We start from the raw sequence: 14,376 nt of genomic DNA, 5'->3' as shown, positions 1-14,376 counted from the left end.
TAGAGCATGACTTATTGGGCTTTTGTGCTATGCATGAGCTGATTGGAAGGCATAACTAGTCACCTACAAAAGCTCGCTTTGTGAGTTCTATATTTCTCAGATTGCGGCCATAGTGGCCAAACACTATGGTTTGTAATAGGGTAGTTGACCTTAGAGGCTGGGTGAATTCCAAAGGAAAAGATGGGATATTCCCAGATGTATGTAGGTTGTGTGGCCACATCGTGCTCCATATAACCCTGTCAAAGTGTGGGCATCCTGAACATGTAATGTGTGGTCACTTACCCATTTGGCTCGATTGAATTTTATGCTTTGTCGGTGGCTTATAGTTTGTGTAGTAGGTTTAAGATGGGATCTTGGATGTGCATGATTATTTTGCCAATCAAGACTTTGGTAATATCTATTGGTGCAATGACATTACACCATGATCAGTAGAAGGTCTATTGAGTTATTGAGATGTATTGAGGCTGTATTATCTTTGTTCTAACTTCTTTGCATAAAATATATTTTTATAATATCAATCCTTAACCAACTTATCACCTAAAAACCTATTAGGCCTCTCACATGCAAGCTGGACTATATAATTACCTCTTACCATCCACTTAAAATAGACCACTCAAGACACACACCCTATTGGAGGAATGATCTTCATAGGGGCATTAGTGTGATTATTGTTTGATTAGTGTGCATGGATTGGTTGTTACATGTTGGCCGCCGCTAGTGATCGGCCCATGCATTAAGTGAGACATGATTGGATGGATGAGTATCGAGCTGACACTTTGCAGGTAGTAAGAAGCAACTAGACATTGCATGGCCATGAAACTTGCATCCAAACAACTCCTACAAAATAATGTTTCAATGATGTACAATCGATCCTTTTGTTGAGGCCATGAGCCAAAGTGCCGTGAGCCTAAGTCTATAGAAGAAACATCTTGGTAGAACATCTGCAAAGCTACTTGTTGTTCATTGCATATACTTAAATTATGTATATGTGAAGAGTGGATTTCTTCTCGATTTCTTAGAAGATTGATTTGCATGCAATTGCCAACACACCCAACCATTTACAACAAACCAAAAGGTAATTCTTTTCACACAAATTCACCACTTAATCAATTGGAGAAGAACACAATCACACCATGAAAACAATAGTAGAATGGGTACAATCTCCCCCCCCTAGATGAGTGGCTCTTGCTTCCTCATCTAGAGTATTTATGATATTCCATAAAAGCACCAAGGAGCCAAAATTATCCCTCTCATACAAAAATGAGGGATTTGCTTTACATAGCCATCTTAGGGCCCAAAAATGAATTATGTCCTCCACAAAATTTACTACTCAAACTTGCAATAATAAAACAAATACAAAATTGGCCCATGGCCATTTATAATGCGTTGTGCAACACCTCGGTTGGTACCCTCGCACTAACTCCAATCCTCGCTATGAGTTCCATCACCTGTACTCAAGCCGCCAATTACATTAGTTATTAATAATCGATTGAGCGAATCACCGAATCAACCGATCCCAACATAACCGTGCTCAAAGCACAATAATCAAGCACAACACCAATAACACTAGCGACATCAGTATTAACATGGAATCACCCCCAATATTGACCATCTAGCATGGCAAAACACAAGCTAGTCAGGCGTCCCCAACTAATCACACAAAGTATCCACTAGGACCCTCGCCGTGTCCGGTGTGCTCCTATGGAGTACTTTGCCATAGTCACACTCGACTAAAAATAATAATGTCCAAAGCAAGATATATCAGAAATATAATTTTCATAACATCCCTCTTGCTTGGATTGCAACTGACCTCAGTTGCGTGTTTGATTATGGAAACTAAGGAGGTCTAGAAAAGTTTGAAAGAGCTACTTATGCATCCACTGAGCATCATCTCTTGGATGATTCTTAAATTTGAGCAAGTATTTAGTATAGACATTTCCTTTTCAGGTCGAGGTCCGTTGATGATCAACAATGCATTCGGGTTCTAGAATTTCTTCTTCATCAACAATCAATGGGGCCTCTTCATAGATAGGATGAATAGGTAAAGGTCCTTTGAAGGGCTTTAAGAGGCTGATATGGAAAGCATTATGTATTTTCCAATTATCAGGTAATTCAAGCCTATAAGCTAGATCATTGATTTTCTGAATCACCTTGAATGGTCCATAAAAACGTGGTGACATCTTTATTACTGGCCATTTCTCAACACTCTTCAATCTTCTTTTCTCAATCCGAAGAAGCACATAATCGCCTTCTTTAAAAAGCATATGTTTGCGTTTCTTATTAGCTTCTTTCATGTACTTCTCTTGAGCGATTGCAATGGCTTCTTGAACCTCTTTGAGAATATTTTGATAGTCATGGGTAAATGCATCTATTGCTTCCACTCTATGGGTCAATCATGTGATAGGAATAGGTAAAACCTTCCCATAGATAATCTCAAAGGGTGCTCTTCTAGTTGCAGAATGAGGAGTATTATTATAAGCAAACTGTAAGAGATGAATGTATTTGTCCCAAGTCTTTGGTTGACTTCCCGCATAAGATTTTATCATATCCAGAAAAGTATTGTTTGTAACCTCAGTTTGTCCATTTGATTATGGATGAAAAGCTGATGAGAAGTCTAACTTAGTGCCTAGATTATGAAATAATGTAGTCCAAAAATTACTGCAAAACTTTGAATCTTGATCAGGCACTATAATCTTTGGCAAACCATGATGAACAAAGATATGCTTGATGAATAAATGTGCAACTTATTGAGCTGTTAAATTCTTCTTGCATGGGATGAAATAAGCTTGCTTACTAAAGCGATCTATTATTGTCCAAATCATATTGTTTTGGTTCGCTGTAGTAGGAAAACCTGTTATGAAATCCATAGATATTTGTTCCCAAGGTTGCATAGGAATAGGCAAAGGCATAAGCAATCCTGGGGTCTTTTCTTTGTAACTCTTGGTCTTCTCACAAGTGATGCATTTGGCTACAAACTTAGCCACATCTTTTCTTATAATAGGCCAATGAAATTCTCTTGCTATCACTTGTAAAGTGGCAGTCACTCCCCTATGTCCCATATATGGTGGTTGGTGCATTTCCTCCATTACAATTTCTCTAAAGGGTCGAGTGATGCATAATTTCTTTTGATAAAAGGGGTATCCATCATTGCATGAATAGTCCAACATAGGATTCCAACTGTTATTTTATAATCTGTTCCATATATCGGAGAAGTCTGGATCCCCTTGATAAGAATTCTTCATACCTTCAAAAGGCTGGGTCTCTACAGCAATGATGTGATTAATACTTGGCTTTCTGCTAAGAGCATCAGCAACTACATTTTCCTTTCCAGGATGATACTGAATCATGGGCTGAAAACTTTGTATAAATGATGCCCACTTGATGTGTCTATCAGATTTTAGTGGCTAAGTCAGCAAATTCTTGATACTTTGCTGATCGGTTTTGATAAAAAACTCAGCTCCCATCAAATAATGTTTCCACATTTGTAAAGCATGCACAACAGCGGTTAATTCTTTATTATATGTACTATAATTGCATTTCGCTGGTTTTAATTTTCGGCTCTCATATGCTATTGGATGTCCATCTTGCATAAAACACCTATTTCATTAATTTTGGACTGGTGCACTATCCAAATTCGTTTTGTGAGATAATTTTGGATAAAGCATTTAAAAAAAAGAGGCTCTTATGAAACAAAACTTTGAGCCAAAAAGTAAGATTTTAAAAAATCAAATTAGAAAAAATGATGTGACATGTTATTAAAACTAGAGTACATTAAAAAAAGAGGACATCACATTGTTAAAAGAGACAAAAAGTAAGATTTTAAAAAATCAAATTAGAAAAAATGGAGTGACATGTTATTAAAACTAGGGTACATTTAAAAAAAAGCATGACACATTTGTACAAGAAGTAGATCATATAACTCAAAGCCATATGGTGTTAAAAAACACCTTCCATTAGCTCAGCCTAGAAGATCTCATCTTTGTCTCTCTTGTCTATTACAACTTTACATTGGAGAACTAAAAAGTCTTTGTGGAACTATAGTTTCATTTCTTGTCTATTACAGTTACTTTAGAAAACACATAAGTCTCTATGGAATTAAATTTCCATCACTTGACTATTAAGTCATTAGAGAGAGCATATGTCCTCGAAAGTGCCTACTATGGCATTGGCTTCATAAAATAAGCAGTCTTTAAACCTGTAGGCCATGCGTAACCCGGGCTGGCATCGTAAATCTCCTCACAAACTCTCCTCACAACCTATTTCGAATCTTCCGCCGACTTGTAAGCATTCAACAACTCTTCTTTTCTCTCTTGGCTTTCCTCATCTTCACCATTTTTTTCAATATAGCTTCTAGCCACCACCATATCCTGTACGAAAATTTAACTTGTTAGCATAAGAAGTACGTGCTTAAAAGAAGCGAAAAAGAAAGCTAGGGATATTCACCTCTTCTACTGAGTTTAAATCAAGCATTCATGTGTGTAACATATCCTCCTCGAATGATTTTCCCTTCATTGGTCCATACAAAAGGGATCTAAGATAGAATTTGAGTTCAGTAAATGAAGTCGGGTAGTAACTAGTCATTGTCTTAGAGGGAAAGTGGGAGAAGGAGAGTGAGGGAGCGATAGCGAGGGATGCACAGTGAGCCGCCCCTCCTTCAAGAGTGATAGAAAGTGAGGGAAGACGTAAAGTAAAAGACGAATACAAGTTAATTAGAGGGACTAGGATGTAAGAAATAAGAGAGTGTTTGTGGAAGGACTAGGATGGAAGAATACAAGTGCACTAAGGCACGATGTGTTTGCTATGATAAGGATAAGGGTTGGAATAAAGTGAGAGAAGCATTGGGAATGCTCTACTTTAAGTGAGTGGAGACTATCCAACTGAATAAAATTTTGCAGAGCATTGGGAATGCTATACTTTAAGTGAGTGGAGCATTGGGAATTGATACTTTGGAGTGAAATATATTACAAATATTACGTCATCACATATTCATATCAAAATTCTCATCACACAAGGTTATATTTCCAAATAATCACATCATCACACATTCATATCATAAAATTGTGTGCATGAAATAAATATATAAATATCATGACTAAATGCCACTTAAGTAATAAGTCACAAATTGGTATATAATCAACAAAAACTATATCATGATTCATACATTGCAACAAATAAATGTCAACCATAATATTCATGGAATAAACAACATCATGAGAATATGCTCCTCATGCATATATACAAACACAACATCATACATGCATCACAACTCTTCTGATGCTTCTAGTGGAGATTGTGGCAACTCTTCTGATGCTTCCAATGGAGGCTGTGGTGCTCTAGATGTACACCCAATCTCTACTTCTTCTGTAGTATGTAGTGCTTTCGGAGTAGACTTAGTATCCTCTTCCTTAAATACAAGTGGAGGCTATGGCAACTCTTTTGGTGCTTCCAGTGGAGGCTATGGTGCTGTAGGTGTACACTGAGTCTCTACTTCTTATGTAGTGCGTGTAGTGCTTGCACAGTAGACTCGGTCTCCTCTTCCTTAAATGCAAGCTCTGATATTGCTTCAGTTGCATGTTGTATTCTAATGGCAGCAATTAGGTCTCGAATGATTTCAGCCTTAAATAATTGTATATCCTCCTCTAAATATTTGAGCTCCAAAGAGTCTTCCGATGAGACCTGTGGCTTAAGTGAGAAAATTTCTTTGAAAATCAACATGCAGTTATAGGCAACTCTCCACCCACAACTATGCCCATCTTCCTACTCTACTAGTAAACACTTTTGGAAGTCTAGCGAGCCTTTGTACTGTCCTGTTTCTCTGATAGTAGATAGCAACTTCTCAACCGACCTACTCATCATGACATATTAAAAAAACTTAGTGTGCCTATTACATAAGGTACATAATATAGAAGTAACAACAGACTCGGGGGGGTCACTATGTATAAACCCTCTATATCACATGCGTTCAAGGTCTATATTTAAAGTCCCTTATATGTAAAAAATTTCATTAATAAAATGTACCCCTTTTCTATACAAATCTATAAATTTTTTCTAAAAATATTTTAAATAGTCCCTTATGTATATTTATTTCTGTAAATTTTAGAAATAAAAAAAATCCTTCTGTTGAACTCACGTGATAGGGTTACATATGATGAGTGACCCCCCCGAGACAACAGATTAATAGAATACTTACGTTTGCACTGAGCCATGAAAGCCTACAATCGAGTTGACAAACCAACAATAGTTGTCTTCAAGGTCCCAAACCAACAGACTCCAATGTTCCCTACACGAATAATTAAGAACCATTATTATTTAACACAATGTTGCCAGTATAAGATGAAAATAAATGTTGCCATGATACTTACATCTCGTGATATGCCATAAATAGGACTCACACACCATGTAAATGTAAAGGTTGTAACCATTTACAAACATCGACTATCGTCTTTCTGCTATCGCTAAGTATAGGAGAAAGGAGGGAATCCAACATATACACACGATTTTGTACGGCTCTAGAAAATCGTGAGATAACGATACTGCACCAACAAATAAATGAATATTAGCTTATTAGATTGAATCAAAATATTGAATTATCAAGCAGAGAAAAATTTTGTATCAACCTGAGAATGGCCATCATAACGTTGTTATTGACCTCATTTGAAGCTCTAGAGAGGATTGAAATCTCCTCTCCACTAAATTCAAGATACTGAGGTCTATGTTGAATCATAACCCTAACATTAAAAGAGCTTCCCAATTCTTCCAATGAAGCCAAGGACCTAAAATGTGTGCCCATGTGCCAGGCTCTATCACTTCAAATGTGGATGATTTCAATGTACTCAATTATAGAAGTGACATCTTATCTGGAGTGGATGAGTTCATTGGTTCAGAGAAACAAAATGATTTTAGAAGCGAAGCCTTATCTGAGGTGGATGAATTCTTGCACAGTGAGAAGGGCTAAGGCGATGTCTTGTCAAGTGTGGATGAGTTCATGCATATTAACAAACCTGGTGTCAATCAAGCTTGTGGATTTGTGAAAGCCATGCAAGATGTCCCAATGAACGATGTTCTCTCAGGAGTGGAAGAGTTTCAAGGTTCTCAATGCTCTCGTAGAATATTGAATTCATTGAATGGTCCTAAGAGTATGTTAAAAACAAGGATGAGATGAACAGAGGATTATTCAATATTTAACTTTGATTGTGATATGGCCAAGGATGCAACGACCAATCATGGATGCTTGGTTACAAACAAATGTGAGGAGAAGAAGTGCATAAATACAGATAACAACGTGCATGAGGAACGAAAACGGTTATACATATGCATGAAGAGAAAGCGAATCCAGGCAGATCCACAAAAGCAACCAAAGAGGAAGAGAGTAATGAAGGAGGAGAACATGTTAAATGCATTGGGATATCTATGTTGCAAGCGAAGATGTATGCGCTTCATTGATCTTGCAGACATCAGGGAATGAAGAGGACACGTGTGGCAAAGAAGAGGAAGCGAAAGAAATGAATACCTTCTCACAAGTCCCTCTTGCTTTCTTCAGAATGGCAATAAAGGGCTAAGTTCAAGGCAAAAGGTAAAACCTCTCATAAATGGAAAAAAGATTTGCAATAAGGCATATCGCAATATTACTGGATTATCCCATGGTACATATTGGGATTTAGTCACCAAGGCAAAGGGCGGCAACAAATTTAGCATTCACGATAATAGAGGAAGGTCCAAATCAAGAATCTCAACTGTTAGGGCAGCAGCAATTTTGCAAGACTTCGTACATCAAAATGCTTTACCTCAACCCCATATATCTACCGAACTCCCTAACGGTGATGCGATCACTGAAATGCACCTTCCAATGGGCTTGACAAAGCTCGAAGTATTTGACTCTATTGTAGAAAAGCAAAGGCAAAGAGGGGATGCCGTAGCTTCTTCTCATACTTTGTATACTCTTTGGAAGAAGAACTTTGGATATTTTAAAATCCCAAGGAGGCAAAAAATGTCAAAGTGCAATGTCTGTGATGATTTAAAGCGAGCGATTGAGAGTGCAACATGTCCAAATCAAAGGGAATTATACAAAAAAACTCGAAAATCTCGTGATGGAGATCTAGACTTGTCTTGGATTTCTTTGGGTGCTTGACTAGAGTGACTTTTAGAGAGGAGAGAGAGGGGTTTAAGTTGACAAATCTTAACTATGAAAGATGTCATATCTAAGAAGAAAAGGTTTGTTGGGAAGGAAAAAATACATTACAGAAGCAAAGATGTTGCAATCTGGTGGAATACTTAGTTTGAAGACCAAACCCTCACCCTTCATTGGTTGAAGAATAAGAATACAAATCATTTTTTCTAGCCATTATTGATTACTTCTATACAACATGGTCTACGTCTATTGGTTTAAGAATAAGAATACAAGGTCATGAAATCGTTTTGTCTAGCCATCATTAATTACTTTAGTATAGCATGTCCTACATTTATTGGTTGAGGTTAAAACTTTGAGCGATGTATGCACATGGGAGATCTACATTATAAGTGCATAGAATTGTTCCCACGAGGAGAAATGGATAGGTACCATAGCCAATTTGAAGATTGGCTATATGATTTTAACTCTTTTGCAAGAGGACCCTCTTGGACACCCATTTTGGCTTGACAAGATGGTAGAAATTTACAAGTCAGAGTAAGGACAATTGAGTTTCATTGTCATTCAATGGTTTGGAACTACACATGCTCTCAAAGGCAAGAGGGATTTCATCATATGTATATATAGTATGTGCGACAATAGAAGTGGCTTTTAAATAGCAAAATTTCATTTAATTTTACATAAATTACAAATATACTTACTGAAAGGGATTTAAAATTGGGGTATTGAAAAAAACCATAATTCTATACCAAAAAAGGGGTCATTTGAAAGCCGTACAATTTAAAGATAACGGGTTTTAGTATACCCTCTGAATGCATGTGATATATAAGGGTTTTTCAAGTAGTGCCCCCCCCCCCATCCCCCCCCCCGAGTACATGCTGACCCAATGAAATGAAAGTATGCTTCTAAATTAGTTATCGGTTCTGAAAGGAAAAGGATTAGAGGGGGTGCAAGCCACGAGTGGGTGTTCTTTCTCTTAAAGCGCTAGACTACTTCTCTATGATTTCCAACTATGGGTGCTTTACAAAGAAGACCATAAAGTTCATCCTCTATGAGAAGGTTACGTCCTATGCCACACATCTTGTTGCTCCTAGTTAAGAGAGAACGTATGCAAATGGAAGGAGCATTTGGTCTCCATTGGCATGAAGTCATGTTCTTATTGATAATGTTGAGTAGGATTGATTATCCAATTCCTCATGAGGATCTTACGTGTTACTAAGATGTAACTATACCAATAGTTAAAATCTTTTCGAACTAAATTGCCCTTAGACCTTATGCAACGTGCAAATACTCCAACATGATAGACTACACAATAATTAAATGTAGATTCCAATGCTTTTGAGCAAAAAATGTACACATGCTAGAGATTAAAGAATTTGAGAAGTAGTAGTAGAACATAGAAGTTATGAAGATATAGCAATATTAGGGGGAATCAAGGGATTCAAAAGCGAAGTGGATAACTCTTTGTCATAGAGGGTGCTTCACGAGTACTGCATTCACAAAACGTTGCAAGTTCTTGTGGGAGCTACCAACATCCTTGCGTACAGCCCTCCGTGCAGCGTCCCTCATCTTGCCTGCTCTGCTTCTCATCTCCTCCGCTTGCTGCCCTTCCATCAACAATCTCACTGCCCTTTCCACCTCTCCTTTGTCTGTATTATTGTTTTCGTCCCTCTGCAGCTCCAATCCTATCTTCCATTGCGTAGATACCAACCAACAATTGAATATCTGGTCCATGATATAAGGCCATCCCAAAATCGGCAACCCCATGCTTATGCTCTCTATTATCGAATTCCATCCGCAGTGCGAGAAGAACCCACCCACTGCTGGGTGCGATAAAACCAACGATTGAGGTGCCCAATGGATTATTTTGCCTCTGTCTTTAGTTTCTTCCAGAAAGCCTTCTGGTAAAGCTTCGAAGACATCGACAGATTTCTCGACTAGTATATCTTTACGAATCACCCAAAGAAAACGTTGATCAGAGGCCTCGAGACCCAGGGCTAGCTCTTGGATTTGGGCAACGGAATATTTCGTCAAACTCCCGAAGGACAGATAGATGACGGATAATAACGGCTGATTGTCTAGCCATTGACAGCAGTCAGCTTCCTCGACCCACAAGCTTGTTCCGCTACCTGTGTCTTTGTTATTTTCTTCCGTAATAAATGCGGAAGGTATCAGCGGACCAACTGCACATAGGTCTTGGCCAAGTGCTTTGCAAACGTCTGTTTCCAACTCTTCGAAAGAATTCCCCAGGACGCGGGCCGCCTCGCCAATACGGCTAAATCGTGTTTCCATTACGTCGCGCACCCAGTTGAGGCCATCCTTTCCGAGTAGAGTTTCGAAAGGAAGATCAGCTGGATGTACAGGCGGTAAACCCGGAATGCAACTGACTAGATCCATAGGTTGTTTGGGTCCAAATCCCCTTACTGCAGACAACACAATGACGGGAAATTTATTTAAGATGATAGTATGTACATTGCAACAGACAACTGTGGGGATATAAACAACCGGTAGATGGGAATGCAAAAATGTACCGTGTCTTTGGAATGGGTCGTAAGAAGTTGACATCATTTTGTCTAGATGAAAATAAACGGCAAAGGCGGCCGCACTCTGTGGCCAGAAAACGACCTCAGGAATGCAGACTTTGTCGCACAAGCTTCGCGTCCAGGGAGCAAAGAAATCACCAATAACGCAGGTAAAAGGCGGCTGATTGTCGAGGGCGAGGTTGTGGATGAGGTTCAAGACGGCATCTTGGGCATGTTGCATGAAAGCGAAGGCGAGGTCAGGGCCAAGGAAGTCGAGCTGGAAGTCGAGGGGGAGGCCATCAGGGATGCCAAGGAGGCGGACAAGGGGAGGGAGGGGGGAGGAATGGGGGGTGCTATGGACTTGGGAGATGCGGTCGACGAGGTGCTGCATGGTGACAAGGGTGGAGGGGACGTCGAGGGAGGCAAGGCGTTTGGCGAGGTGCATGAGGGGAGTGATATGGCCTTGGGCAGGGTAAGGGATGAGGAGAACACTGGGATCAGAAGCTTGGGGGAGCTCCATAGATGGAAGGTTGGAGATCGGTGCCATAGCTTCAATTCTAAAAGCCATCTTTCTACAGAAATATAAAGCCATTTCATGTCATTAATTTATTATCCTCCTCTTACACCATTTCCCTTCACGATACCCTCCTTCCAAGAAGAGATCCTCCTCTTACACCATTTCCCCTCACGATACCCTCCTTCCAAGAAGAGATCATCACACTCCAACCATAGAATCCTCCTCCAACCATAGAATCCTACCGTACATGACACACCCTTTCCAACCTACCAAATGCCCACCTGTGTCCCATCTCCTCTCTTCCAAAAAGGCTTTCTCATTTCCCATTCAAGAGGTTAAAAGAGGTGTTGATGTCCCTTTCTCCCACAAACGCTTCGATATAATCAACGATGCTCGCATCAACCGAAAGAGATGTGGCCTTTTTAGCCTTACCAGTAAGTTTACATGAGTTCTTATATCTTTGGTTTTTGAGCCTTGAACTGAGCTTTTGTTGAGGCACTCCAACCTTGCCTAACACATGAATATGTAACTATGATTTTCAATCCTTCTGAGCACATGTGAGCTAGCCCCCCACACAAGCATTTCCTCCTAGTTTTCTATGCTTTAAGCTTTGGGATATTTTCCTAGCTCATGAATTTAAAACTAGTAATTTCAAATGTGTAAAACAACCAAGATGCCGACGTATATTTATGGATATTAGACTCCAAACTAAAATAAAGGATTAACTTGGATTGAAAGCAAATTTTATTTCTAGAGACACTAAAAGTGCACCCTTACTTTTTAGAACTAACATTTATGGATTATATTGTAAACAAACCTAGAACTAAAAGTGCATCTCTCAACTTTTAGAACTAACGTGTATGACAAGTAAATTCTAAACAAAAGTAGAGGGCTACCTAGATTGAAAGCAAATCTAGATTCTAAAGAAATTGAGGGGTCAACTCCTACCTCTAGACTTTTTGCCTCTCACATGGTGCCTTTACCTCTTTTGGTTCTCAAATCTAATCATCTCCTTGGGACATGTGGGGAACTTTACTGCTTAGGGAGGGCACTCTTTTAATAGACACCAAAGTGTTGGGATATGTGTGATCAAGGGCTTGCTAGGTGCTTGTGTGCATCCATTAGTGGGTGGTAGCAAGCTAAGGGTGTCCACTTCCGGACCACTTTCGGGTGAGTGTGACACCCGCTCGAGTGAAAATACAAAGGTTTTGCTTCGGTTTCCAATACCTCGATCGAGGTATTAGCTCCAATGAAAATCACACACGAGGACAACCGAGCCAAGCCAATACCTCGATCGAGGTACTGGGCTTTTTTCACCGGACTGAGCCTCAACCTCGATCGAGGTTTGCTAGCAAGCCACCTATACATGCCACATCTACCTCGTTCGAGGTATTCTAGCAATCCAGCTCAACCTCGATCGAGGTAAGGTGGCATGTCCAGCATACCTCGTCGAGGTATGTGCCATCCGACAGGGCAACCGACAGGGCAGATGACATACCTCGATCGAGGTATGCTGGACCGATGACTTGGCATCCGGCTGCTACCGACATACCTCGATCGAGGTATCGTGGCATGTCAAAACCTCCATCGACGTGGATGTATGGGCATGTCACAATACCTCGATCGAGGTATCGTGGCATGTCAATACCTCGATCGAGGTAGATGTATTGAGATGTATGGGCATGTCACAATACCTCGATCGAGGTATAGTGGCATGCATGCAGAATACCTCGATCGAGGTAGCTAAACCCTAATTTTTCTTATAAAAGGAGAGCGACCCCCCTCATTCCGCATACCTCGATCGAGCTCCTCCTCATCCACCGATTTCAGATTTGCGGGACTTCGACGGAATTGCGTGAGCGACGGAGAGCCACCAACGGACATCGACGGAGATGGACAGAGCCGGCGGAGCGGGAGAGTCCAGGTAGGGTTTTTTTAATGTAGCATTTTCTTTTTGGTAAAATTTGATTAAGTTTTAGTTTATAAGAAAAATTATAAAAAATTTCTAAATTTCAAATGCATTTTAATGTTTTTTTGAAATTTATGAATTACGACATTTTTTATTTAAAATGTGAAAATGAATTTTTTTTTTTTAAATAGAGCTATTTTTATTAAATAAAAAAACGTTCATAGGAATAATTATAAAATATTTATAAATTTGAAATGCATTTGTAAATTTTTTTTAAAAATTTTGAATTACGACATTTATAATTTAAAATGTGAAAATTTTAAATTTAAAAAACGTTTAATGAGGCATTTTTTATTCAAAATGTGAAAATGTTCTATATTTCTGTTTTTTTATGTAGCATTTTCTTTTTGGTAGAATTTATGAATTACGACATTTTTTATTTAAAATGTGAAAATAAATTTTTTTTTTTTTAAATAGAGCTATTTTTATTAAATAAAAAAACGTTCATAGGAATAATTATAAAATATTTATAAATTTGAAATGCATTTGTAAATTTTTTTTAAAATTTTTGAATTACGACATTTATAATTTAAAATGTGAAAATTTTAAATTTAAAAAACGTTTCATGAGGCATTTTTTATTCAAAATGTGAAAATGTAAAAATTAGGTTTTTAAAAATCATCTTTGGAAAAAAGAGATTAAAGTTATTTTTTTTAATTAGAGCTATTTTTATTGAAATAAAAAACGTTTAAATCTTAGTTTATAGGGATAATTATAAAATATTTTTAAAATTGAAATGCATTTGAAAGTTTTTTTAAATTATTTTTGGAATTACGTAATTATTTATTTAAAATGTGAAAATGTAAATATTTTGTTTTAAAATCATCTTTTAAAAAAAAGAGATTAAAGTTTAAATTAGTGCTATTTTTATTAATATAAAGAAACGTTTAAATTTTAGTTTATAGGAATAATTATAAAATATTTCTAAATTTGAAATGCATTTTAAAGTTTTTTTAATTATTTTTAGAATTACGTAATTTTTTATTTAAAGCCTGAAAATGTATATATTTTGTTTTTTGAAATCATCTTTTTAAAAAAAGAGATTAAAGATATTTTTTTTATTAGTGTTATTTATATTTAAATAAAAAAACGTTTAAACTTTATTTTTAAAAATGATCTTTAAAAAAAAAGAAAATAAGAGTTTAAGTTAGTATTTAAATGTCAAAAAGTATATAATTTATTTTGTAAAATAATATATTTAAAAAAATTTATAAGTGAAGTTTACAAATTACTGAAGTTGTGA

The 14,376-nt window shown here is 37.7% G+C and overlaps 1 protein-coding gene across 1 annotated transcript; it reads right to left on the bottom strand.

Moving 5' to 3' along the window:
• Nucleotides 1-9,592: 9,592 nt before the first annotated feature.
• LOC147896223 (7-deoxyloganetin glucosyltransferase-like) lies at nucleotides 9,593-11,215 on the bottom strand. The gene is made up of 2 exons (XM_087382237.1): nucleotides 10,657-11,215; nucleotides 9,593-10,548 (listed from the first exon to the last, which is right to left on the bottom strand). The coding sequence occupies exons 1-2, from the start codon at nucleotides 11,213-11,215 to the stop codon at nucleotides 9,593-9,595; spliced, it is 1,515 nt and encodes a 504-aa protein (XP_087238363.1).
• Nucleotides 11,216-14,376: the final 3,161 nt, after the last annotated feature.

The sequence above is a fragment of the Dipteris shenzhenensis genome, chromosome 12 (genome assembly GCF_047967505.1).
Source record: "Dipteris shenzhenensis isolate YYH24624 ecotype China chromosome 12, Dip_SZ_1.0, whole genome shotgun sequence".
NCBI lineage: Eukaryota > Viridiplantae > Streptophyta > Polypodiopsida > Gleicheniales > Dipteridaceae > Dipteris > Dipteris shenzhenensis.
The sequence above is the reverse complement of the archived record's forward strand: the minus strand, read 5'-3'. Positions and strand labels throughout refer to the sequence as shown.